Source organism: Moschus berezovskii, chromosome 6, assembly GCF_049115385.1.
Source record: "Moschus berezovskii isolate FMDL1 chromosome 6, NW_MosBer_1.0, whole genome shotgun sequence".
NCBI classification, from domain to species: Eukaryota; Metazoa; Chordata; class Mammalia; order Artiodactyla; family Moschidae; genus Moschus; species Moschus berezovskii.
Window position 1 is genome coordinate 38,104,418 of NC_142465.1, and position 27,822 is coordinate 38,132,239.

The 27,822-nt window shown below is 39.9% G+C and overlaps 1 protein-coding gene across 2 annotated transcripts; it reads left to right on the forward strand.

Annotated features, from left to right (window-relative positions):
• The first annotated feature begins 239 nt into the window (after positions 1 to 239).
• Positions 240 to 14,677, forward strand: SLC38A2 (solute carrier family 38 member 2). 2 transcript variants are annotated; one of them, XM_055395067.2, is made up of 16 exons: positions 240 to 569; positions 1,696 to 1,893; positions 2,163 to 2,244; positions 2,393 to 2,508; positions 5,421 to 5,494; positions 5,585 to 5,677; positions 5,808 to 5,889; positions 7,290 to 7,372; positions 7,764 to 7,822; positions 7,914 to 8,081; positions 8,488 to 8,567; positions 8,676 to 8,776; positions 9,361 to 9,485; positions 9,843 to 9,987; positions 10,098 to 10,195; positions 11,684 to 14,677. In XM_055395067.2, the coding sequence occupies exons 2-16, from the start codon at positions 1,778 to 1,780 to the stop codon at positions 11,780 to 11,782; spliced, it is 1,521 nt and encodes a 506-aa protein (XP_055251042.2). In that variant the 5' UTR covers positions 240 to 569; positions 1,696 to 1,777; the 3' UTR covers positions 11,783 to 14,677. The 2 variants fall into 2 exon arrangements, with proteins under 2 accessions (XP_055251042.2, XP_055251043.2); XM_055395068.2 differs by lacking the exons at positions 240 to 569; positions 2,393 to 2,508 and having other exon boundaries at positions 1,735 to 1,893.
• The last annotated feature ends 13,145 nt before the right edge of the window (positions 14,678 to 27,822 follow it).

Here is a 27,822-nt window from a genome sequence, read left to right on the forward strand (position 1 = left end):
GAAAGCGCGGGCGAGGGGAGGGGGTCTTTCAGGCTGACCAGAGTCAGCAGAGTGGAGTTAGCCTGGAAGGAGCGGGGGAGGAAGCAGGCGGGGCTGGGCTGCCCGATTCCGCCACCCGGGAGGGGCGCGGGGGGGCAAGGAGGTGGAGGGGGCGGGGCCTCGCGGGCCCAGGCGGGCCGGGGGCGGAGCCCAGGTGGTGTTGATATACAAAAAGAAGCAGGCTCCCGGAGCCTGGGGCCCCGCCCATTGACGCGTCCTCGCGCTAAAACCCGCCGCTCGCCCCGCTGCTCCAGAGCCGCGCGTCGCTGCCGTCCCGGAGCGCTTTTCTCGCACCGCCGCCAGCAGCCCGACCACGCGCTCCGCACACTCGCGCCTTTCCTTTCAGACGGCGGACGCCGGACGATTGGGGCGGCAACTTGCCATTTCCTTGTTTAATTAAAATTCTTTTCCTGCTTCTTGTTGGGTTTTTCGTTTTGTTCTGTTTTTCTTTATGATTTTTGTTGACTGAGAAAAACTCACCGAAGTCTTTTGCGTGTTGTTTCCGGGATACAGGAGCCCAGACCACCGAGGTAAGACGCGCGGGGGCGTCTGTGCAAAAGGCGCGGGGGCCGGGCGGGAGTGGGGGAGGGGCCTCCGGGAGGGGCCGCGGCGGGAAGGCAGCTGCGGGTGTCGTTTCTTCCCGGGGAGGGCGTTTTCGGTTTGCGGGCCAGCCTTCTATGCCGGCCTGCAGCGGGGGTCACTGTCCTCTTACGGGCGGGGGAGGGGCGCGGCGCGGGGGCCGTGTGCCCGTCCAGATCGGAGCCGCATCTTCCCGTTAGGGGGAGGGGAAGCCAGCCAGGCCCGCGGTTCCACTGCGACAAGTCTGGTGACTGATTTGAGTTAATAAAAATAATTAAATCCAGGGGTCTTGGAATTTGGGGGAGGGCGGAGGTGGGTTCGAGCTTTTAATGTAGCAGAGGCCACGATTGGGGAAGACAAACCGGGAACGTTTGACAATCGGCGATCGATATTGCATCAGTTTCCTTTCCGGGCATAGGAGGGGCCGGCCGGGCGAAGAGCTTGCGAGCCAAATGCCAATGGACGGGTGTGCTCGAGGGCACGGGCGTGCGCGTGTAAACAAACCCTAGGCGCTCTGCGCTCCCTCTTCTCAGGAGAAAACTCGTGTCCGCCCTAACGCCCCCTTCGAGTCTGTTTGCCGCAGAGGAATTTCCCCATCTGGGGGCTCCAGGCGTGAAAGGACTACTATTGCTATTGTAAATGCTGGAAACGGGGAGCTGTGTGCCTGGGCTACATGCAGTGCACTCCTAGCCAAATATCTGGGTGGGATGTGTGCCCTGCGTGCCTGTGCACGACCAAAGAGGCTGCGAGAAAAGCGAAACAGAGCTGCCCCCCCGGCCCCTTTCGTAAAACTTGGGCTAATAGGGCAAAACGTTAAATTTCACGGGAGAGGGGCCTCAGGGTCCCGGGGGTACGCGGGCCTCAGTGGGCGCAGCGTTGCGGTGGGACCATCTTTGTTCTCGGCGGCTCCGCGGTGTGTACTTTTCCGCCGCTCGGCGCGCGCCCCCGCCCCTTGCGCTCGGCTGGTACTTTTCCACTCGCCTGGCGGGGGATGAATCAGCCGCGCTGCGCCTCCCGGCGGTGTCACGTGACCAGGGCGGGCTCTGCAGTCCTGACGCGCCGCCTCTACCTTCACAGGCAGCCGCGCGGGCTCGTGCGTCTCCAAGGACAAAAGGAACCCAGCACTACTCTCAGCGCCTGATTCCTCCCGCTGCCCAACATGAAGAAAGCTGAAATGGGAAGGTTCAATATTTCCCCAGATGAGGACAGCAGCAGCTATAGTTCCAACAGCGACTTCAACTACTCCTACCCCACCAAACAAGCTGCTCTGAAAAGGTGGGAGATGTGTGCATCGGAAGTTGTCTACCTAGAATTCTGTTGCTTTAAATTATTGTAGCATTTGGAGAGAGCGTGTAATCTCTGGAAGATTATCTGCTTGTTGTATGGGAACACGCCTTCAGGTCGTGCGAAAGTCGACTACTATTTAATATGCATTTAAATTAAAATGTGTGACAGCTACAGGCGGGGGCGTTTTGTGTTTAAGCATTCCTTTGTGTATTTCAACCAATTGAGGAGTTTTTTTTGTTTGTTTTTCTTTTTTGTAGCCATTATGCAGATGTAGATCCTGAAAACCAGAACTTTTTACTTGAATCGAATTTGGGAAAGAAGAAGTATGAAACTGACTTTGTAAGTTAAAAATAATCATTTGTGTTTCTGTGGCTTTATGGAGTAAAAGAATAGTTTTATTTTTAGATTTCAAGTCTAACTTGCCCAAAGCTGGTTTTCTCCATTTAATTATTGTTATATGTTTGGTTATCCTTTTCCCTCTATGTAGCATCCAGGTACTACTTCCTTTGGAATGTCAGTATTTAATCTGAGCAATGCGATTGTGGGCAGTGGAATCCTTGGGCTTTCTTATGCCATGGCTAATACTGGAATTGCTCTTTTTATGTAAGTATGTGTAAGTAGTGAGTCTGCCACGCAGGGCAGTTAATATGATGATACAGCATATGTTTTGGCTCCAGAGACTGAATTTACAGTTGCAGTAATTGACTTAATCATTTGCTTAAAATTAAAATGTGAGAAATCCAGAAATCTCTTTATTCTGCCACATAACTGCATGATATCAAAAAAGTCAATTAGGTAGGAAAAATTAGGACAGCTCTTAAAGCTAATAATCCAAGAAGTCTTTTGAGTCGAAGGGAATAAAGTTGAATAGGGATTGGATATTCATAAAGAACTGTGGATGGATCCAGGGTAGAATTTTTACTCTGGCAAACTCTGAAGCAAGAAATATTTAAAAAGCATGGTACCTTCAACTCGGTTTTGTAAATTGACAGTCTCCCCAAGGACCTGTGGCCTCTTATGTATATAAGGAAAACAACTTTTTTTTTTTTAATATATAGGGTGTGGTGGTATTTGTCAAACCTAGAACATGTTTAAGAAAAGTGAGTCATAATTTTCTGGACACTGAAAAACAACCCATATGTGATTTTTGGGGGGGGCTCTCAATTTTTGCGTTTTTTTTTTTTTTATCCATGTCTGTGATTACCACAACAAAATATGAATACTTTTAAAAATATCTGCTTTGAATTGCTTTGTTTTTTTCCTTAGTTGTCTAGTTAGCATTTAGTTACTCCTGTGCTTTCCCATATGACTACCTAGAATAGGATTTCGGAGCAGGAGAAGACTTTCAAACAGTGGTTTTTAACCATTTTAGGGTCATTGATTCTTGGAGAATATAAAACTATGGACCTTATTTCCAGGAAAAAGACATAAAAGAAAAATACCTGTGATTTTGAGTATATGTTTCAGCAATGTTTGTATCATAGCTACTAAGATTGGGCTACGGTGGACTCCTGGCTAAGGCACTTTCTTTTTAGGGTGATTTACTGTGCAGACGAAGAAACCACATATACACAGAGCATGGAATTCTCTCTTTGCTACACACTTATTTTAGTTAGCTGACTGGTGCCTTCTACTCAAGTTATTTTTTTCTAGCAGAAAAGAATGTTCATGAAAAAAAAAAGCAAACCTTTGCAAAACTCTGCTTTGTGGTGAAATTCCACATGTGTTAAGTGTGGCTTTGAGCACTGGAAGCTAGGATTCACTCGCCTTGCTTCATGAGCCATGAGGCTTTTTGAGATCTAAGACCAGGAGCCAGGAATTTACATAGAACCTTAGAGTTTTCAAAGCTTTTAGTGTGGTATTTGAATGGCATCATTGTTAAATATTTGAAACACTTCCTAACTCTTCGTATAAAAGCCAGAGGCAATTTTTAAATGCTTCCAGTGTGGTTGTGGTGCAGAATTTACATGAGGTAAAATGCTACTTTTGTTTCATAAGAGAACTCAGAATTCTGATACGTTACCCTTGCACTTTTGAAATTATTTATACTTTAATAGTGTTTGAATGTTTGATTATTCAATAAATGGCTAAATAATATCACACATGCTAAAGTGAGTTTTAAATCCATCACTGTTTTACATGGTATATGTAGAGGTATAAAGGTAAATGGTCCAAAAGCCTCATGGCTGCCCTCGTCTGGTTAAATAACTGTAGCTTACCCTATGAAGTAGACCCAGTCTGGAGATTGAAAGTGACCTCAAAGGTTATGGAGTCTGTTCATTCCTCATTGTCTTCTCTGTGTAAAAGAGGGACTGAGTTTGTTAGCACATTCGACGTTGTTTTTGATTAAGCCATGCTTCGTTCAGTTAGCGATGAGGCTGATGGTGTCATTGCCACTGCAGATTAGACACCATGAAACTTTTGGCATTAGAATGGCAGCTTAACGCCACCATCTATGTTTAACTAACAGACATCTATTTCTTTGCCAGACGTTATGTGGTACTTTATTCAGTTTGCCATTTCAGAATTTGGAAAATGTGACTTTGTCATCTTGTTTGCAGAGTCTTCTACGAGTTTCCCTGATTTTGATTTTTTGTTGTTGTATCGTTTTAATTTAAAAAAAAAATTGTTTTTCTCGGCTTGCCTGGTGGGGAGGAAAGGAAAGCTGGAATGAGAGAATGTGTGCCCTAAAGGAAAACTTAGTGACTGAGTGGAGAACCTTTAGTTCTTTTCTATTCTTTTTTTTTCTCCGGTTCCATCCAATCTAAAGAACTAAGGGAGGAGACAGCCCAGACTCACTGATAGATTGCTTGTTCTCACACAGACATTGTCTAACTTTGTGACAATGCTGGGCTTGTCTTCCATACCATGAGGCGCAGTATAGTCTACTGTCACAGTAGTTACTTCTCTGATGTGTGCTGATGACACCCATCAATTTTACGAATAACTGATGACAGCTTTTTGTAAAGCTGTCCCTGACACTTAGCATGTATCATCCCTCCTTCCTTTATATAGTCCCACTCCTGTGCTTACCTATGTGGTTCAAGGGGACTCCAGACCTTTCCTGAACTTGTCAGTTGGATTTCCCAAGTAACTGGCAAGTGTTAAAACTGTTTTATAGGTATAGGGACCATTACAACACAGAGGAGTAGAAGTACATAGCTAATTACCACGGTAGCAGAATCAAAATATAAGTCTTATAACTCTACCACTGGAAAGTTAGTCTTCCCAGTGTCTCCCAGCACCTTTGGTTCATTGGGTGAACCCTGTTCATAACAAGTACTGTAGAGCTATTACCTACCTGAGACATGATGCAGTCATGTTTAGTGCCAGGTAAGAGAGCTTGTTGACACTCTAGCCAGAAGAGTGAACACACATCATTGGGGTCATTCTGTCTAGCACAGAAAATAGTAGGACAAGTTTTGTATTTAATGTTTAAATAAAGTCAAAAAGGATTGTCTTTTAAGTATAGACGTGCTTATGTATAACCCTATACCTCTTTCTTCTCTCATCAGAATTCTGTTGACATTTGTGTCAATATTTTCCCTGTATTCTGTTCATCTCCTTTTGAAGACTGCCAATGAAGGAGGTATGGTAGCACTCTATATTTCTAAAACAATTATGCCTATCATGATTTTTCTTTCTCTCCCTTCATGCGTCTGTATTCTTTAAATTATAGGGTCTTTATTATATGAACAGCTGGGACATAAAGCATTTGGAATGGTTGGGAAGCTCATAGCATCTGGATCCATTACAATGCAGAACATTGGAGGTAAGAGTTTTTAAAAGACTATTTGGGTGTAGTTTTCTGCTCTTTATGTAGCAGAGAGTGGTGACACACTACTTTTGGTGTCACATGCAACATTTTGCACTTGTAATGGTATAATTTTGTTTTCCTCCAGCTATGTCAAGCTACCTCTTCATAGTGAAATATGAGTTACCTTTGGTGATCCAGGCATTAATGAACATTGAAGATACAAATGGGTAGGTGCTAAGTAAGGTTACTCATAAGAAACAATTGCAGTCTAAAATGGTTAGATACATTTTATCAAAGTTGGATACAAAATGATTATCAGTAAATTATTTTTTGTTAATATTCCTGTTGAAACTAAGAAAGTCCCCCAGAAACTGATTTGAACTTCGGAAAGGAAAGGCCAAGATAGTAGCTAGATAGTTAACTGAATAAGATTTCGAATGTATGTATGAAAACAGGTTTTCTGAAACTTCTTATCTTTTCTCTTTACTGTCCCCAGAATATATTCAACTATATCTAGTTGAATAACTTATTCCCCAACCTAAGTTAGGACTTACATTTTGAATTACATTAGAAATCAATCCCTGTCTGATTTTTGTGAATTGGAAAATCTGTTGAAAATGCAGAATACCAGAAAATGCATGGCCATGTTGTAGAAACCTTGTCCTTCCAGCAGAGTTACTCATCCGAGCAGACTTAACAGGTTTTTATCTAAAGTAAACATGAGGAGGGATAATGTACTTCCCTGCTTACATGCAGCTCATTATCTCAAAACAGAAAAGTGTGGTTATCTCTGCAGCATTTGAAACCTAATAAGCTGGTCTTTAAATACTAGTTTTATGTGGGGGTCTTTGTTGCTAAAGTGAGCAGAGTTAGAATTGACAGGGCAATTAGAATTTGAAAATAAGTGATTTAAAGCAAGGTTTAGTTGATTACCTAAAAGGGAAAAAGCATTGCTAAAACTTTTAGAGAGGTGCATAACATTTTCTCTGAGTTCAGAAGGGATCTTTTTACTGTTGGAGTCAAGGTGGGTCAAGGTGTCACAACGTACTCTTGACAACCTGAAATAAGCTCTTGTTTGGAGGGGACTGGATTTTGTTATTTGTTTTTTGCCTCTGTATTTTATCAAACTGAAAAATTTTCCTTGTTGAAATGTTTAGTAAGTACATTTGCTAACAAATGTCTGATAGAAACTTGTTTTAAAGTTTCCTTGTTTCCAGCATTAAAAAAAGTGAGCTAAAGCAATGACAGAGTTGGTGTACAATTTTCTAAAAATGCCTAAAGATAAGATTAACTGGCTTAACAATGCCGCTTTGTTCCCTCCGTTAGTATCAAGCCTTTAAGAAGCATTTTATGTTATGAAGCAGCTGGCAGCCTTCCCAGAGCAAACAGTGGGACAAAAGTTATACTGTTTCAGACCCCGTTTCTAACCTGAGTGAATATTCACTGTGCACACTAAGTTAGGAATCTGTTCCTGCCTGTGTGGGCTTTTTGAATAAGTAATAACTCTTTCCAACCTCTTTCTCTTTTTTTTTTTTAAGTATAAAACGAGTCCTGTGAGAAGCAATCTGTGTTATTCTGAGGATAGTTGTGACTGGTTGTGACCTTGTCTGTCTGTTCTTTCATTCAGATTGTGGTATCTGAACGGTGACTATTTGGTTCTGCTGGTGTCTCTGGTGCTCATTCTTCCCTTGTCACTGCTGAGGAATTTAGGTGAGCAAACCCATCTCTAGAGAATTGAAATGAGCCTCAGCAACTAGTTGGCTTTCTCTTAATAGAAATTAATGAGAGCTGAGTTACAGAACCCCAAAAACATACGTTTGAGAATCGCAGCATTCGTAACTTGCCAGTCTTCAAGCAATTCTACCAAAAGGCCCAAGCACTTGGTTGCCATTTAGAATGTCTTGTGCTTTATAAAAGATGCAAAAAAGGGATAGCTGTTACCAATTTAGTTATTAACAAGTATTTTTAAGTAATTCTACATCTTGCTGTATAAGAATTAGAAATTTCATGTGTCCACACTGAAGTCTTGCAAACAGAATTGAGTCATATTTGCTCTAAACCTGTTTTAGTAAATGAATCCAATGTTTTTTCCTCCTTATAGGATATTTGGGATACACCAGTGGCCTTTCCTTGCTGTGTATGATGTTCTTTCTGATTGTGGTAGGTATAATTTTTCTTTCAAGCTAGAGATTCTTTTTCTAAGCCTGATCACATTAATCATTCTAACAAATGCAAAATAATATATTTTCAGGTGATTTGCAAGAAATTTCAGATTCCTTGTCCTGCGGAAATTGCTTTTCTAGTTAATGAAACAGTAAACGGCAGCTTAACACAGCCAGCAACTTTTGTACATGATGTGGGTTTTAATAGGACTGAAAGTGATTCTTGCCAGCCACGTTATTTTATCTTCAACTCACAGGTAACTATAATCATTTTGTTTTCAAAGAAAGATTTTAGGGAAGAAAATAGGGAAAATAACCCACTGGAAGTTTTTTAACACTCCCAAGGTAAAGGGAGATGAGGTAATAGCTTCCTCTTTAGGAAACATGGTTATTAGCTCATTATTGAGGACTGAGAAGAAAGTGTTAGTTTGTATCTTTAAAGTAGATTGAAAGATGAAAAGATCATCTCGTCTTAGTAACTGCCACATTCAGAAGTGAGATTATTGGTCACACCTAGTGAACAAATTAGAAGAGATAATTAGGCAAGAAAACATTTTAAGCTTTGATTTCTAAGATTAATGAGTATGAAATGTAAGTTGCAGAACTGTGATATTACATGAGTTTGTTGCATCAGGATGTTAAGGTTTTTACATTTTTTTGCAGACTGTCTATGCTGTGCCAATTCTGACCTTTTCATTTGTCTGTCATCCTGCTATTCTTCCTATTTATGAAGAGCTTAAAGGGTGAGTGCTTTAGCGTTTTTATATACATTAATTGGAAAAGCTGGAAAAAGACTATTGCTATAACTGCCACTATAATATGTATGTGTATTTTCCTTCGAATTTGCGCAGCCGCAGCCGTAGAAGAATGATGAATGTGTCCAAGATTTCCTTTTTTGCTATGTTTCTCATGTACCTGCTTGCTGCCCTCTTTGGATACCTGACATTTTACGGTAAATAATGTCTAGTTTACAAAAAGGACACTTAGTGAAATGAAGTTCATACTTTGTATGTATAGTTCTGTCACTTGAAATGCTCAGTCTGTTTCAGTATATTTCATATTTGTGATGAGCAATTGAACCTAGAGTTTAGAATTTCCTGTAGTGTATATTGAAACAGTAATTTCTAGAGTTACAGGCTCCAAAATCCACCGTTAGCCATATGATGGCATTTTTATATGTGATGTGCTTGCATCTAGGTTCATCCTGACTCTCCTCTCCCGTTCCCTTCAGATTATACAACACACACGCAGACTGTAAGCCAAACCATGGGATTTAGCTATTTAGCTCCTGTTGTTTTTAATGGGGGTCATGTGGCTAAATCTCTCCTAGGTATTTAGAAAAATTTTCCTTCAATGTTATTTTAATTGCATTAACCCTAATTCCAAATTAATCTTATTAGCCTCTTAGTTTATAGTTGTTTTGTGAGTAGCTAATAACTTTGGTGCAGATAATAGCTGTAAGTTAGATTTTCTAACTAATCTCCAGAGAGAACAGCACACAGGAAGCATTTTTTCTTTTTCTGTCTTTCTCTGTAGAACACGTTGAGTCAGAATTGCTTCATACCTACTCTTCTGTCATGGAAACTGATATTCTGCTTCTCATTGTCCGTTTGGCTGTGTTGGTGGCTGTCACCCTAACAGTACCTGTCGTCATTTTCCCAGTAAGTGATCACCTGCTGTCTTTTCAGTAGAAATGAGTGGTTAGACATGAACATTTGTGAGATTTTCATGTTCTGTGAGAAGAAAAACACCACTACAGCAGTATCAAGGGTTTTTGGTTTTTGAAAGGTTTTGTTTTTTTAATGTTTTGTCCATCTTTGAAATACACCTTGGGATCTTTTCCCCACAATTCAGGATATAATGATCTTTCTAACGCTTAGATGTTCAGGAAGAGCAGTAGAGGAGGGGTAGACTTTTAGTATTTAAAGAGCTACTTGTTTAGGTATATTTCCTGTTGTTTGTAGCTCTTTTTCACTGATTAAAGCTGCCTTTTTTATTTATTCACTTATTTTTTGCAGATCCGGAGTTCCATAACTCATTTGCTGTGTGCATCGAAAGAGTTCAGTTGGTGGCGTCATAGCGTCATTACAGTGTCTATCTTGGTGTTTACCAATTTGCTTGTCATCTTTGTACCAAATATTAGGGATATCTTTGGTTTCATTGGTAAGTTTTAGGAAGTATCAAAGTTGATTGAAATACCAGGAATTTTAAAGTTAAAGGAATAGCAAGTGATTCATTGAATTCTTAAGAAATAGTCAATGCTGTTTTTACAGGTGCATCTGCAGCTGCTATGTTGATTTTTATTCTTCCATCTGCGTTCTATATCAAGTTAGTGAAGAAAGAACCTATGAAGTCTGTACAAAAGATTGGGGTGAGTGAGAGTTTATGACCAGAAGAATAATGATAATCTAATGCCAGAAGTTCCTCAACTGATTGTAATTTTAGTCTCCTAATTGTCACTTACTGTGGTTTCATTTTAAGTTTCTAATAAATATACTTATAACTGTGTACTTCACAGGTGGAAGAATGGTGGGGGGAGAGGAGGGCAGAGATGGTTTGCCTTCTAATATGTATTCTTAAGTTTATTCCAAGAAAGTTACTAGATACTTTAGAAATAGGAATAGAGGTTAAAAGTATAACCTTGACCACCTGCTCTGTGACAGGCACTTAAATGGGCCTGGCGTGTATAAAAGAGGAAAAAAATGGAGTATTTAGTCAAATGAGACTAACCATTTTCAAAGCAAAGCTCAAGTGGGGTCAGGGGGTTATTACACTATAAAGTATAACAACTGATTTTACAAAGATTATGATATGTTAACCACAATGATCCTGGTGGGGATACTTAGAAGAAAGACTGCATTTCAGTCATTTTTCTCCACAACTGTTGTCTGACTGAAGTACTAGAAATGCTTATGAACCAACAACAGTTATCTTGTTTTACTCAGAATACCTGGTGCAGTAATTGAAGAGTAGAATTGGAGTAGACCTACTCATGTCTCTTAGAAAAACCTCCAGCTTCAGCTCAGGATGCATTTTTAAGATAACTTAGATTTGATTTAAAAGTTAAAGATTTTTCCCTTTCAAAAATGCAAAACTATCAATCCAGTTCTGTTGTGTGCAATAGTTTATTTAGTAAAGAAGATTATTTACTTTTTCTTTTGATACAAAGGAATGAGAAGGGAAAGTTTGAGAAGATTTTAAAGACACAATAACTTAGTATTACATGGATAACCCCTTGATCATTCAGTGGCTTCCCTTGTGCTCAGATCATAGAGTCTTCCTGCAATGCAGGAGAACTGGGTTCGATCCCTGAGTCAGGAAGATCCCCTGGAGAAGGAAATGGCAACCCGCTTCAGTATTCTTGCCTGGTAAATCCCACGGACGGACGGAGGAGCCTGGAAGGCTCCAGTCCATGGGGTCACAAAGAGTCGGAGACAACTAAGTGACTTTACTTACTTAGTTAACTTTGATCATTGAAGACAGTTTAGCGAGCTAAACTGTAGCCCTGTGAAATAATACGGACATACTTTGAGGAATTTATTGTATGTGCTAATTCACTCAGTCCTGTCCAACTCTTTGGGACCCACTGACTATTGCTCACCAGTGCAAATCCTGTGTCCATAGATTTCTCCAAGCAAGAGTACTGGAGTGGGTTGCTGTTTCCTACTCTAGGGGATCTTCTCAACCCAGGAATCTGACCCACATCTCTTGTGTCTCCTGCATTGGCAGGCAGGTTCTTTACCACTAGCGCCACCTGGGAAGCCTTTTAGAAATTATAAGCCTAGTTTTTAAAAGGAGAAGAATATTTAGCATATATGTTTTGTTGCTTGCTGATCCATTTTCTCTGTTCTCATTACAGGCTATGTTCTTCCTGCTAAGTGGCATAGTGGTGATGACTGGAAGCATGGCCTTGATTGTGTTGGATTGGGTCCACAATGCCCCGGGAGGTGGCCATTAACCACCACCTCTAAAACTCCACAATAGTCCATTTGATGCCAGTGTTGAGTCTACAGCTCTCAACTACTATGAAATTTCACCTGATGTTTTCAGTTTCACTTCCTTTTGAAGTGCAGATTCCTCGCTGGTTCTTCTGAGTGCAGAATAAGTGAACTCTTGTTTTGTTTTGTTTTGTTCTTAAAGAAACTGTTCTGTATGGTTGAAATGGATGTTAACACCAAACCACGAGTCTCGGGTTAACGGAAGTGACAATTTTATTCCATTCCAGAGAATGGACGAACTCTAATCAGGCCACATGTTTGGCTGTGTCATTGTTTAACTTGGATATTTTATGATTTTACTTGAATGTGCCTAATGGAACCATTCGATGTGAGAAACAATTCTTTTTAATTTACAGCAAAGTATTGAAATAACCATTGAGAAAAACACTATTATTTTTTTGTACCAAAAATATTCAAAGACCTCAGAAGCACTATTTTATTTTTTAAAAATTGCTTTTTTTGAACTTTATCCAAAAGCAGTTGTCAGTGAATTCCATGAAAAAAGTCATTGTTGTTTAAGAACAATTACTACTAGTATTATGAAATGATTTGCCTTTTTGTAGGCATACTAAGCCAAATACTTTTTTTTATCCAAAATAATTTTTAGAGAAAATGATATAATGAAAAATTACACTGTAATTAGGAGCATTTTCCATTCAGACTTTACCTTTAAAGGACAATTGGTTGATTGTGGCTACACCAAATCAGGTGAACTCTGTTCATCACTTTTCTCCTCTGTCCCCAAGTATTTTTGTTCATTTACACTCTGAAATATTTATGGCTTCAGTCTATTAGAATGGAAGATAATGCAGGTATTTCTGTGGGAAATAAAATAACTAATTTTGAGGTACCAAATAGTGCAATTGGGTAAAACAGGGTTTATTCAGTTGCATCTGCCTCCAGAGTTGGGTTGACAGCTCTGGATTTTTTTGGGCCAGCCCTTTTTTGGCATTGCTTCCATTAGTGGAAAATGGGCATTTGATGGCTGTAGGCCAAAACTGTTCTATCCAGAGAGTACAACTTTTCATATGGCTCATCTGCTATGGAAGTGTGAACTACTTGACAATGTATGGTTTAGTTGTGTTCATGTTTTGTCTACAGTAGAGGTCTAATTAATTCATAGGTTACACCTATATTTGGTATAAGTTCTCTTCATATAGGCCACTGGGTTTCTCATGCAGTAAGCTTTTTAAAAAAAACTCGTGCACTGGATTGTCATCTCATTCTTGTACAATGTAGAATTACTTGTTTACATCCAACAAATGGTTAGCTAGGGAAAACAGTGCAACCTGAGTGTAACTATTGGTCCGACTGCATGATTACCCTTCCATTTCAATCCCAATTAGAAGTGAAAAAATTACTTGGCTTTAAGAGCACATTTATTGTACGTCATGGTGTATGGTGAATATGTTATTAAATAATGTGGTACTTTGCTCATTAGGCATAATGTCTAAAATCTAATACACATAATTCCATTAGTGGTTGAGGGAAGCAAATAATGGAATCATCAATTGGTTACCTTTCTGTAAGGTTGCTGTCTTGAACTTAACATTTTTAGTGTTAGGCAAGGGCCAGAAACGTGGCAGACATGATTTTTGTTACACATTCTTGTATTATATGTGACTCAGTTGCAGACAAGATGTGTCTGTAGTCAGAGACCCTTGTGGAACTGAACTGGAAGACGTCTTGTAGTGCTCCATTGGGTGAAACCAATGGTCCATTTTTGTTTGTTTCTACAAAAATGAAAGTGGGGACCATCTCGAAAGGCAGTGAGAAGACGGGTTCTACAGCACTGCTTTCATTCAATTCGGCTTTTGGCACTCCATTCGAATCCAGAACCTCACCTCTAGCTCAGACCAAGAATTGGCACTTCTGCTTCAATTCCTGAACAGAATCGCTGGTTTTGTATCTTAAGACTTGCCTGGGAATACCTCTACAGTTTACATCCTTTTATTTGGGAGAAAATACCGAGGCAACCAGGAAGAAATGAAAGAAAAAAATTCGATATGGAAGGTTCCTCCAGTCCCCTGGCTGTTTGAGGTTCCAAATCAACTGCCAAGGGTAAATTTCATTGCATGATTTTCTTGGAGCTATCTTTGTCTACCTGGAGGTTCCCAGTGAATTCCCAGTAATGAGCAGTCTTCAGTATTAAAACCACTGTCTTGTCACCTCATTTTGCATTACTGTCTTCCGTGGATGTTTCAGTTATAACTAATGTTATTTATAGAACAGCATTAATCCATTAAAGCTAACCTATTTTTCAATATTTATGATAATCTTATGTACATACAGTGTCTGTCCATATGTATTTGTAAATAGGTTGTATATAATGTCAGGTTTGGGTCTTGGGTTGAAATGTATATATCCTTATAAGTTTCTTAACTGCATTTTGATGAGTTCACATTATGTATCTATAAGAATTGTCCCAAAAGTACCTGTACAGATTTCAATAAACAAATTGACAAATTGTGTAAACACTAAAAGTTTAAAATACTGTTAAAATTGTATTTGCAATAAACAGACTACATGAACAACACATTTTTTTCATGAAAACTTGGTGCAAGTTCAGATATCTTAAATTTTAAATAAGGTCTAAATTTTCAAAATGTAGCTATTAAAACATCACATTAAAACATGGTCTAGTGTAATGAAATCAAATATGCTCTAATGTGGTGGAAGACCTTTGAGAACCTGGATGTGGTATGTTTTCTGTATATAATGTAAATGTCCCCACTGTACTGGTATAGAGGCCAACATTTCCAGTAAGACTTGTTGGCAAAGAGTGCTACACCGTTTCAATGAAACATTGTATGTTTGTTTTAACTGAACTAAAATAAATACATGCTTAATCCTGAGTAGCAGTGTTTTCTTTAAAGCAGTGGTGAGTTGTGTCTGGTGTGTTTTGTAAGCACAGTAAAGGTGGCACTTAGTAGGGGTTCATATAGTGTTAGTGATTATAATGAAGAAAAAATGGTCATCAAAAATTTTGCATACCAAGTATTTGGAGGAATGGGAAAAATTTAAAAATCTAGAGTAAGTCCTGGACTTGCTGTAAGTAAACATAGTGCACCATAATCACACCTGGGGGGCTTTTTTAATGTGCCACTATCTGGACACTCCAGGTCCAAGATCTAGGATCCTGAATGGAAATCAGTTTTCTGGAGCATGTGCCTATGTAGGCTGATTCCATTGGTCTGGAGGGCAGCCTGGGAATTTTTGTTTCCCCAGAAAGGTATCCAGGTGATTTCTGATGCATAAGTAAAACAAGGGGTGCTGAAATAGGCCTGGGAAGAAGTCAGGTGAGTTCAGCCCTTGTGGAATAGTTTCAGTAAAGGAGAGGAAGTGCTGTGGCTGGAGAGAGATCAGACCAGATGAAGTTTACCCAAGGGATGGACACTGAGGAAGGTTACTGACAAGCAGGGTAGCTCAGTTGTGGCCTGCTGGTTGGTTGAAAGCTTGAGGCTTAGAAAGTGAAATATCCAAAACAGGTGTGCCAGGAAGTGGTTCCAAAGACAAAGGGAACCTTAAATGCAAGAAATTTATATCCAGTTACTATGTGAGAGTTGGACTGTGAAGAAAGCTGGTCGCCGAAGAATTGATGCTTTTGAACTGTGGTGCTGGAGAAGACTCTTGAGAGTCCCTTGGGCTGCAAGGAGATTGAAGCAGTCGATTCTAAAGGAGATCGGTCCTGGGTGTTCATTGGAAGGACTGATGCTAAAGCTGAAACTCCAATACTTTGGCCACCTCATGCGACGAGTTGACTCACTGGAAAAGAATCTGATGCTGGGAGGGATTGGGGGTGGGAGGAGACGGGGACAACAGAGAATGAGATGGCTGGATGGCATCACCGACTCGATGGACGTGAGTTTGAGTGAACTCCGGGAGTTGGTGATGGACAGGGAGGCCTGGCGTGCTGTGATTCATGGGGTCGCAAAGAGTCGGACACAACTGAGCGACTGAATTGAACTGAACAGTGCAAGAGGGAAGGAAATTGTGTTTAGAAAGCACAGCAGAATTTGCAACATCTCAAGAACAAAGGACTAGCAGAGTTTCTAGTCATCTGAGAAGCTTTAAAGGAACACCTACTGTGCAAGTAACATGCCCAAGGAAAAAGGCTGGGGTAATGTGTCAGACTCAGGTTTTCACAGAATCCATAGTTTTCAGTCACACCATTTTTTAAATCTAGTGAAATGATTTCATTTTTAAGAAATACTGAACTCGGGATGCCAGTTTATTGATCTGAAATTTGAAATATATTTGGTGGGTGGGTCCCTTGAGATCAAATTTTAGCTCTACAGAGACCAGTAAGCTTGAGAAATAGCCAAGGAACAGAAAAATCCAGAGCTGTTTATCATCTTGGAAATACTCTCACCTAGAGAATTCATTTTAATTCAGTTTCTGACAACAAAGTAAAGAAGACCCACTTAATTAATTAAAAAGAATGCATTTGAATCAGTTCTGATGAGGTGGATGAAACTGGAGCCTATTATACAGGGTGAAGTAAGCCAGAAAGAAAAACACCAATACAGTATATTAACGCATATATATGGAATTTAGAAAGATGGTAACGATGACCCTATATGCCAGACAGCAAAAGAGACAGATGTAAAGAACAAACTTTTGGACTCTGTGGGAGAAGGTGAGGGTGGAATGATTTGAGAGAATAGCATTGAAACATGTATATTATCATATGTGAAATAGATCACCAGTCCAGGTTCGATGCATGAGATAGAGTGTTCAGGGCTGGTTGCGCTGGAATGACCCTGAAGGATGAGATGGGGAGGGAGGTGGGAGGGAGGTTCAGGATGGAGAACACATGTACACCCATGGCTGATTCATATGAATATATGGCAAAAACCACCACAATATTGTAAAGTAATTAGCCTCCAATTAAAATTAAAAAAAGAAACTTGCAAAATAAAAAGTTAAACAGGCTAGATTTATTCTAGAGACCTCAATGATAGGCATGCAGACTTCACGATGGGGCTCTACAGTTAGATTCAGAGCAACTTCTCCAGCCAACTTCTGGAGATAAACACTGGCTGATAATGGGTCCTAATTTCTAGTCAGGTGGACAGGGGATACAGCAGAGCCAGGGCTGCAGAACCCACCCCTGTGGCTGAGAGAACAGTTTCCACAGAAAGAGTCCTGCATCCTGGCAAACACCTCAGTTCCTGACCAATTAGTATGGCTGATCTAATAAAATAGCCCACAGACACCAATAACCAGTTTCTTTGGACTTCTTTTTTCTAGATTTTCAGGTAGTACACCTGCCTTCTCTTATGACTTTGCTCCAAACTCAGTAGATTATAGCTTCCTCAGATCACATCTGTTCTGATTTCCCCCCACAAGACTTGTACGCTTCATAAAAACAGACATCTGAGTTTTCATTAATTTACCCCCAACACAATGTCTAGCAAATAGTACATACATTCTGAAAATAATTATTGAATGAATAAACATGCCCTTTGCAGTATAGTTGAGGTGAGGCTCAAAATTTTACTAAATGCTTGCCAAATAAATATAGCTAGTATCATGAAATTAAACAGACTTAAAAAAAAAGAGTTCAGTCATCTTTAACAAGAGGTCACCATATATACCCTCAGTTCAGTTGCTCAGTCATGACCGACTCTTTGCGACCCCATGAATCACAGCATGCCAGGCCTCCCTGTCCATCACCAACTCCCGGAGTTCACTCAAACTCATGTCCACAGAGTCGGTGATGCCATCCAGCCATCTCATTCTCTGTCGTCCCCATCTCCTCCCGCCCCCAATCCCTCCCAGCATCAGAGTCTTTTCCAGTGAGTCAGCTCTTCGCATGAGGTGGCCAAAGTATTGCAGTTTCAGCTTTAGCATCAGTCCTTCCAATGAACACCCAGGATTGATCTCCTTTAGAATCGACTGGTTGGATCTCCTTGCAGTCCAAGGGACTCTCAAGAGTCTTCTCCAGCACCACAGTTCAAAAACATCAATTCTTCGGCGACCAGCTTTCTTCACAGTCCAACTCTCACATCCATACATGACCACTGGAAAAACCATAGCCTTGACAAGACGGACCTTGGTTGGCAAAGTTATGTCTCTGCTTTTTAATATGCAGTTTAGGTTGGTCATAACTTTTCTTCCCAGGAGTAAGCGTCTTTTAATTTCATGGCTGCAATCAGCATCCGCAGTGATTTTGGAGCCCCCCAAAATAAAGTCTGACACTGTTTCCACTGTTTCCCCATCTATTTGCCATGAAGTGATGGGACCAGATGCCATGATCTTTGTTTTCTGAATGTTGAGCTTCAAGTCAACCTTTTCACTCTCCTCTTTCACTTTCATCAAGAGGCTTTTAAGTTCCTCTTCACTTTCTGCCATAAGGGTGGCAGCTAGCTCTCAGGAAGCTGCTATATAGCATAGGTCGCTCAGCTCCAGGCCCTGTGATGACCTAGAAAGAGTGGGATGAGGGTTGGAGGGAGGGGATATATATATATATATGATTCATTTAGCTGTACATCAGAAACAAAAACATGGTAAAGCAACTACATTCTAATTTAAAAAAGTTTTTTTAATAAAAAATAAACATTAAAAAAAAAACAACAAGAGGCCTGTAATTGGAAGGCTTTCTTTCCTAGCCTATGATCTGCCTCCAGGTGGCAGAAGCCATCTTTAACCTCTACAACGTGAGTCTGTGGCTGCAACATCCTTTTCCAAATCCTAGTCAAATTTGGTTGTCCCCCCACATGTTGTGAGTAAAACATTAACACAGCAAGCCTGATTCAAGGGAACCCTCAGTGACCCTTGGCCAACTCCTGGGAATGCTACCCTCAGAATGTTCTTTATGTGACGATTGATGATTTTGTTACAAACCCTTGAAGCAACAGATCATCCTATACTGGCTTTTCAGGTTGCTTTATAAACACCAAGATTTATGATGTGCGCCTGATGTCATTATTGGAATTCTGAGTTTTGATTGCCAAGCCTGGTTGCAGAGCAGGATATGCCTATGTGACTAGCCCCCATAAAAGCCTTGGAACTTGAGGCTCATTCGGACTTCCCCAGGCAAAGATATTCCACACACGCCCCTATAGTTGAGTGCTAACAACAAGAAGCATTCTTGTGTGACCTTGGACAAAAAAGGTCTTAGAAGCCCATGACAATCCTCTCTGATATCCCCTGCTGTATATCTCTTTCCTGTTGCATTTGCTCTGTATCCTTTCCTGTAATAACCCTTATGTGTGTGTTAGTTGCTAAGTCATGTCTGACTTTTTTCAACCCCATGGACTGCAGCCCCCCAGGCTCCTTTGTCCATGGAATTCTCCAAGCAAGAATACTGGGAGTGGGTAGCCATTCCAGGGGATCTTCCTGACCCAGAGATCGACCCGGGTCTCCTGCATTGCAGACAGATTCTTTACCATCTGAGCCACCAAGGAAGCCCTTAGCAGTGAATAGTATCTGCTACTGAGTAAGTCCTTCTAGTGTATCACCAAATGAAACATCAAGCTGCAAATTTCAGCATCACTTGCCTTCTCTGGCTGAAAGACCCAAAGCAAGTTTTACTAAATATTACCTGGGTATGGGTGTCAGAGGATTACATAGTACAGGGACTTTTTACCTTGCACATGCCACTGTGTGCAGCTTCATAACATCCCGCTTTCTCCCAGGTCAGCCTGGCTGTCCTATGAACTAGAGATTTTCTCTGTCCACCCTTCCTTGCACACCATGTCTCCTCTTCTCGTGAGTAGTTCAACTCTGTCCTCAAATCAGCCAATTCATCTCGGGAGAAACAAAAGCTTGGAGTCATCAGTACCCACTCTCCTGAGATGGCAGTTTACTTGTCATATCTTTTTATTTCCACTCTGCTCTTAAAGATATCACTTCTGCTCCCACCCTTCCTAAATGTCTGACCTTAGTATTCTTTCTAACCACTTACAGTACTTCCCCTGAAAGGAGTTCTGGTAAATCAACTTTTTCATCTGATTTTTTTTTTTAATGTGACGTAGGGCCCAACCTGTACAATAGATAAAAACAGAGCTGTGCTGATTGAAACTGTCAGAGGTAAAGTCTAGATTCTAAGGACTCAGCCTCCCAATTCTTTGCACCTGCTTCATCCCACCACAATGGTTCATGATGTGCATCTTAACCTAGGGCTCTATGCAACGGGGTTCGAAACACATGGCTTGAAGTTCTTTCCGGAGAAAAAGACCCCAAGGTAATAAGAATCCTGCCAGCCAGAAGCTCAGCTGCTGCAGGCCCTCTTTCTTGCCTTACTGCAGAATGGTGGCCTTGGCTTCCAGTCTGCAATTCAGTCTTCTTTACCGCCATACAACCCAATAGCCTCAAGATGAACACAAAGTTCACGTAGAGGTCAGGTCTCCTTGATGGTGAATGTGTGGCTGAGGAGATAGGCAAGTCCTTCCAGATATATCTAAGACGGAGAGGTGAAGAAATCAAAGTGGAAAAGAGACATAATGTCAAATAATCCATTTCCTTTCCCCTACTCAACAACGATGCCATTGCCAAAAACTGTCTTCAGGTTCCTGAAATTGTAGCCTTTCTAAATAGGTAGGTTAAGAAACCTTAAAAACATGGTGACTGTCAGTTAGATTTAGTTCTGGAGGTCTTTAATTTTCAAATGACAAGTGATCATAAACCGATCTTCTGAACCATCTGCTTCTTAAAGATTTGGGGAATTAATCCTAGGTCCTAAGTGTATAACTTTAAACTTCCAAAGTTACACATGCTTACTGAAAATGTGGCAAAATCAAACATCAGTATAGTTTTTAAGAGTAAAGTATCTGGTCTAAATAGGCAGTAAAAGGAACCAGATATATTGAGGATGCCTACTATAAGGACACAGTTCTAACAAGCAGCTGTTTATTTCTCTTGGGGGGAAATATCCCTTAAGTTTTAGTAAATGACGCATTTTCTTTCAGTGTCTCCAATCTACTGTAACCTATCATGGAATCATGCTGGATTCCAGGCCAAAACTAAGCTATATATCTTTTTAATTTCCTTTTATTGTCTTCATATTTTGCCTTTAAAGTGACTCAAAGTCTCCAGAGATGTGGAACTCATGGTTCACAACCCTTCTGCTCCAGATAGAGGGGTTGTATTTTTAAACTGATCTCTAAATAGAAAGATCCAAAGAAGGAAATATGTGAAATATGAGAATCTCTTCTCAAAATGCATGAAAGCCTCATAAATTTGAAAACATCCTTCTCTCATAAACTGCTCCAAAAAGAAATATTTAGTACTTACTGTCTGCATTGGAGTCAATGAAGCAAGCAAGTGAATATTCCTTCTTGCTAGTGGGGTAGAAGCTAGTGAAACAAGACTCTTCACATATAGACACACACACACACCCACGTGCACACGCACACACACACACACACATTACATGTTAGCAATAATTAGAAGGCCACCACAGATTTCACAATACTTACTGAAGAAAACATAATCACCAATGCCAGGAATCGTTCCACGCTAATCGTCACTAGCGTTTATGGGAAGTCTAGCGGGAAAAGCATGACCTCGTGGTTGTGCAAAACTTGTTCAAGACCTGATTTGTCATTATCAGCTGTGTGATCTCCAGCAAGTTCCTTAAGTTTATATATATGTCCACGACTCAGCTGGCTTCCTTTCTAATACAATTTAACATAATTCCCATCAGTTAGTGCTTAGCACATGCCAGCTACTGTGCTGAGGGGAATCCTACAGGTGGTCCTGAGGGAGTTGAGGCAAAAGTCATCCACAGCATCAACCTTCAAGTCCAGGACTTCTGGGCGATGTATAGCATTCCCTTCATTGGACTGCTACCCTATTATGTCTACATTAGGTCTAGATGTGATTCTTCTTGCTGAAAGTCCTAGGAACTAAAAAGATATCAGTCCTCAATACACTATACACTGAAGATCATAGGTAAGGTCAGTGCACCAAATACTCCTGGAAGTCCAGGTCTGTAGCAATTCTAAAATATTGCTGAACCAACCCGGGGAGGGCCTCCTCACCTGAGATGGGATAAGTTTTTAATTTGGCTCCAATTCTGCCTTCACAAGGAACTCTTAAATCCTTTTGTCTTCATGGCCCTTGAATGAACCATCTGTAAGAGTCTCTCCTTTATGATATCCTATTTAGCCTTTAGTGAGAATTACTGAATAGCTCTTCCTTAGGTGTGAGGCAGTTTTTCTAGCCCATTTTTTACTCATCGAAGGTTGGGACCAAGGGCTATTTTAAATCCCAAGCAGTCAATTTCTGCTTTCTAGGCTAGTGGTCCCTTTAGCATTTTTAATTCTCAAAAATTTCGTCCTTTTCTCATCTGATTCTAATCAACTTCATATACCAATGGCCATACCCACAGTTCTTTGTGAGATATACTTTTTAAAATTCAAGCTTATTTTGAGATAAAATTAATATATCATACAATTCACCCATTTAACGTGTAAGATTCAACAGCTTCTTAGTATTTTCACCGAATTATGCAACCATTGCCAGTAATTACAGAACATTTTCATCATCTCAGAAAGAATCCCCATACCCATTAGCAGTCATGCCTGATTTCTCCCACTTTCTCCCACCCCAGCTCTTTCAGCAATAGGCAAAATCTACTTTCTGATGCTGTGGATTTGCCTATTTTGGACATTTTGTATAAAATGGATCATATAATACATGGTTCTTTGTGCTTGGTGTCTTTCACTTAACATAATATTTCCAAGGTTCATCCACATTGTGGCATGTATCTGTACTTAATTTTTACTGGTAAATAGTATTTCTTTGTATGGATATATTGTATTTTATTTATCCATCAAGCAATAGACATTTAAGTTATTTCCATATTTTCCTATTATGAATAATGCTGCTATACACATTTAAGCACAAGCTTTTAAAAGGACATAGTTCTGATTTTTCTTTACTCATATATCTTGGATTTTCTGTATGTCTTTGCTTTATTGCTTCTCTACCTCTTTCTCTCTCAACTGCAATAACTTTGGGCCTGTCTTTGGCGGGAAAGCCACACTTTTAGTTCATTAACCCTATTTTGTCCAGTTGAAAAGACATAGCAGGTGCCAGATTAACCCACATAAATTTTAACAATATGTGCAATGGTTTTATCTTGATTTGATTATTGCACTATTCTAATCAGATTTTGTTATCAGAGAATTGCTCAGTGCTACTTTTTACTGTTTGAGGCCTCTTGCAACCCTATAATTTCCAAAATTTATAGACACTCTCTATGCCCTTTCCTGCTCACACACTGGCCAATTGTTTTCTGAGCTCATCTATTTCTTATGATACCTTGCCAAACACGGTCATTAACAATCAATACTGGCCAATCTCTTCTTCTAAGGCTACAAGTTATTAGGAACTTGATATGCCTTCCAAATTACCTCAGATGACAATTTTACCAAAAGTTTGCCAGTACATGATATGGATATGGGTTTCCCAGATAGCACTAGTGGTAAAGAACCCGCCTGCCATTGCAGGAGGTGTAAGAGATGTGGGTTCAGTCTCTGGGTCGGGAAGATCCCCTGGAGGAGGGCATGGCAACCCACTCCAGTACCCTTGCCTGAAGAATCCCATGGACAGAGGAGCCTGAAACAACTTAGCATGCACAATACGGATATACATCCATTCATCCTCCAATAATAGTTTTCTGCCACCTGCTACCAGCCCCAAAGCCAGTACCGCATTTTGTGGAGATTTAATTAAAACAGAACAATCTATGACATCCAGGCTAGGTTAGGTGATGCTCTGGTAAAACAACAAAACAAAACCCCCAGAATCTCAGCAGCTTAGGCTTGGGGAAATTTAGTTCTTGCTTATGCTACATGCTCAATGAAGTTCACCAAACAATGAGAAAGTAAAAATAGCTTGGACTGTAAAGATCTGTCCTGCCATTCTTTAGACTGGAATAAAAGACACAGATAAAGCCAGCTGCAAAGTTAACAAGAAACAGTATTTCCTCCAAGGACACACTGCACTGTAAAGTGTCACACCAACTCTCTCCTTTAAGTGACTGCTTTCTTCCTCACTTGGAAACTATTCTCTGAAATCAGAGACTCTCAGAAGTATAAGTAATTGGACACTTCGAGGAAACTTCAGAGGAAGATTGATGTATTACTCTCCAATGTTCAGTACCTTTGTCTGTTAAACGGAAATGAACATTCTGTGCACAAGTGGATATGATGTTATTCATTATGGTTTTATCTGCTATGACAAAGGATGGGAACAACCTAAATATCCTTTTATATTATTTAGTCACTCAGTTGTGTCTGACTCTTTGCAACCCCATGGACTGTAGCCCGCCAGGCTCCTCTGTCCTAGGGATTTTCCAGACAAGAATACTAGAGTGGGTTGCCATTTCCTTCTATAACCCATTTTTATGTCACTGGTTAAATACAAGTTGACACAGCCATACACAGAATACTATGCACCTGTGGACAAGGTTGAGGTGAGTATATATTTGTCAATGTGAAACAGTCTCCAAAACATAGTGTGATGAAAATGAGAATGACGTGTACGGTGTGCTAATGTTTGTAATAAGAAAGGTGCATGTGTGTGTTTAAGTCTGAAACATGTGAATAGTTCTAGAAGGGTACAAAAAATGTGATAACAATGGTCGCTGACCAGGAGGGGAACTGAAGGACTAGGAGAGAGGTAGTGAGGGGGTTGATAAACCAGTAAACCAGTTCTTTGGGGATAAACACCCTATCTATAGAGTTTGATTATTTCTGTGGTGCAAATATGTCCATCGTGGCCAATTGCAAGAAAATAATGTTTTAACATTGGAGCCAATTCATAAAATGAAACAATAAACTTTTGAATTTAAAATTTTTTTCAAAAAGAAATGTAAGTAATTTGATTTATTTTATTTCAATTTATTTATTTTAATAAATATTTATTTTAATTCAATTTATTTATTTTATTTCAATTTATTTATTTTAATTGGATGCTAATTACTTTACAATATTGTATTGGTTTTGCCATACATTGACATGAATCCACCCCGGGTGTACATGTGTTCCCCATCTTGAAACCCCCTCTACCTCCCTCCCCATATCATCCCTCTGGGTCATCCCAGTGCACCAGCCCCAAGCATCCTGTATCATGCATCGAACCTGGACTGGTGATTCATTTCACATATGATAATATAAATATTTCAATGCCATTCTCCCAAATCATCCCACCTCCCCACCCCATCCCATCTCCCTCACCCTCTTCCACAGAGTCCCAAAGACTGTTCTATACATCTGTGTCTCTTCTGCTGTCTCGTATACAGGGTTATCGTTACCATCTTTCTAAATTCCATATATATGTGTTAGTATACTGTATTGGTGTTTTTCTTTCTGGCTCACTTCACTCTGTATAATAGGCTCTAGTTTCATCCACCTCATTAGAACTGATTCAAATGTGTTCTTTTTAATGGCTGAGTAATACTCCACTGTGTATATGTACCACTGCTTTCTTAACCATTCATTCATCTGCAGATGGACATCTGGGTTGCTTCCATGTCCTGGCTATTATAAACAGTGCTGCAATGAACACTGGAGTACATGTGTCTCTTTCAATTCTGGTTTCCTCGGTGTGTATGCCCAGGAGTGGGATTGCTGGGTTGTATGGCAGTTCTATTTCCAGTATTTTAAGGACTCTCCACACTGTTCTCCATAGTGGCTGTACTAGTTTGCATTCCCACCAAAAGTGTAAGAGGATTCCCTTTTGTCCACACCCTCTCCAGTATTTATTGCTCGGACACTTTTGGATAGCAGCCCTTCTGACTGGCGTGAAATGGTACCTCATTGTGGTTTTGATTTGCATTTCTCTGATTATGAGTGATGTTGAGCATCTTTTCATGTGTTTGTTAGCCATCTGTATGTCTTCTTTGGAGAAATGTCTGTTTAGTTCTTTGACCCATTTTTTGATTGGGGCGTTTATTTTTCTGGAATTGAGCTGCAGGAGTTGCTTGCATATTTTGAGATTAATCCTTTGTCAGTTGCTTCATTTGCTATTATTTTCTTCCATTCTGAAGGCTGTCTTTCCACCTTACTTATTGTTTCCTTTGCTGTGAGAAACTTTTAATTTTAATTAGGTCCCATTTGTTTATTTTTGCTTTTATTTCCAATATTGTGGGAAGTGGGTCATGGAGGATCCTGCTGTGATTTATGTCGGAAAGTGTTTTGCCTATGTTCTCCTCTAGGAGTTTTATAGTTTCTATAGTTTATAAACTAAAGTTCTATAGTTTTTGTAGTTTATAGTTTTACATTTAGATCTTTAATCCATTTTGAGTTTACTTTTGTGTATGGTGTTAGGGAGTGTTCTAGTTTCATTCTTTTACAAGTGGTTGACCAGTTTTCCCAGCACCACTTGTCAAAGAGATTGTCTTTTCTCCAGTGAATATTCTTGCCTCCCTTGTCAAAGATAAGATGTCCATAGGTGCATGGATTTATCTCTGGGCTTTCTATTTTGTTCCATTGATCTGTATTTCTGTTTTTATGCCAGTACCATACTGTCTTGATGACTGTGGCTTTGTAGTAGAGCCTGAAGTCCAGCAGGTTGATTCCCCTAGTTCCATTCTTCTTTGTCAAGATTGCTTTGGCTATTCGAGGTTTCTTATATTTCCATACACATTGTGAAATTATTTGTTCTAGCTCTGTGAAAAATACTGTTGGTAGCTTGATAGGGATTGCATTGAACCTATAAATTACTTTGGGTAATATACTCATTTTCACAATATTTATTCTTCCAATCCATGAACACTGTATATTTCTCCATCTATTAGTGTCCTCTCTGATTTCTTTCACCAGTGTTTTATGGTTTTCTATATATAGGACTTTTGTTTCTTTAGGTATATATATTCCTAAGTATTTTATTCTTTTCATTGCAATGGTTAATGTAATTGTTTCCTTAATTTCTCTTTCTATTTTCTCATTATTAGTGTATAGGAATGCAAGGGATTTCTGTGTGTTGATTTTATATCCTTCAGCATTACGGTATTCATTGATTAGCTCTAGTAATTTTCTGGTAGAGTCTTTAGAGTTTTCTGTGTAGATCATGTCATCTGCAAACAGTGAGAGTTTTACTTCTTCTTTTCCAATTTGGATTCCTTTATTTCTTTTTCTGCTCTGATTGCTGTGGCCAAAACTTCCAGAACTATGTTGAATACTAGTGGTGAGAGTGGGCACCCTTGTCTTGCTCCTGACTTTAGGGGAAATGCTTTCAGTTTTTCACCATTGAGGATAATGTTTGCTGTGGGTTTGTCATATATAGTTTTTATTATGTTGAGGAATGTTCCTTCTATTCCCACCTTCGGGAGGGTTTTTATCATAAATGGATGTTGAATTTTGTCAAAGACTTTCTCTGCATCTGTTGAGATAATATATGGTTTTGTTTTTCATTTTGTTAATGTGGTGTATTACGTTGATTGATTTGCGGATATTGAAGAATCCTTGCATTCCTGGGATAAAGCCCACTTGGTCATGATGGATGATCTTTTTAATGTGTTGTTGGATTCTGATTGCTAGAGTTTTGTTAAGGATTTTTGCATCTATGTTCATCAGTGATATTGGCCTGTCATTTTCTTTTATGTGGCATCTTTGTCGGGTTTTGGTATTAGGGTGATGGTGGCCTCATGGAATGAGTTTGGAAGTTTACCTTCCTCTGCAACTTTCTGGAAGAGTTTGAGTAGGATAGGTGTTAGCTCTTCTCTAAATTTTTGGTAGAATTCAGCTGTGAAGCCATCTGGACCTGGGCCTTTGTTTGCTGGAAGATTTCTGATTACAGTTTCAATTTCCGTGCTTGTGATGGGTCTGTTAAGATTTTCTATTTCTTCCTGGTTCAGTGTTGGAAAGTTGTACTTTTCTAAGAATTTGTCCATTTCTTCCAAGTTGTCCGTTTTATTGGCATATAATTGCTGATACCAGTCTCTTATGATCCTTTGTATTTCTGTGTTGTCTGTTGTGATCTCTCCATTTTCATTTCTAATTTTATTGATTTGGTTTTTCTCCCTTTGTTTCTTGATGAGTCT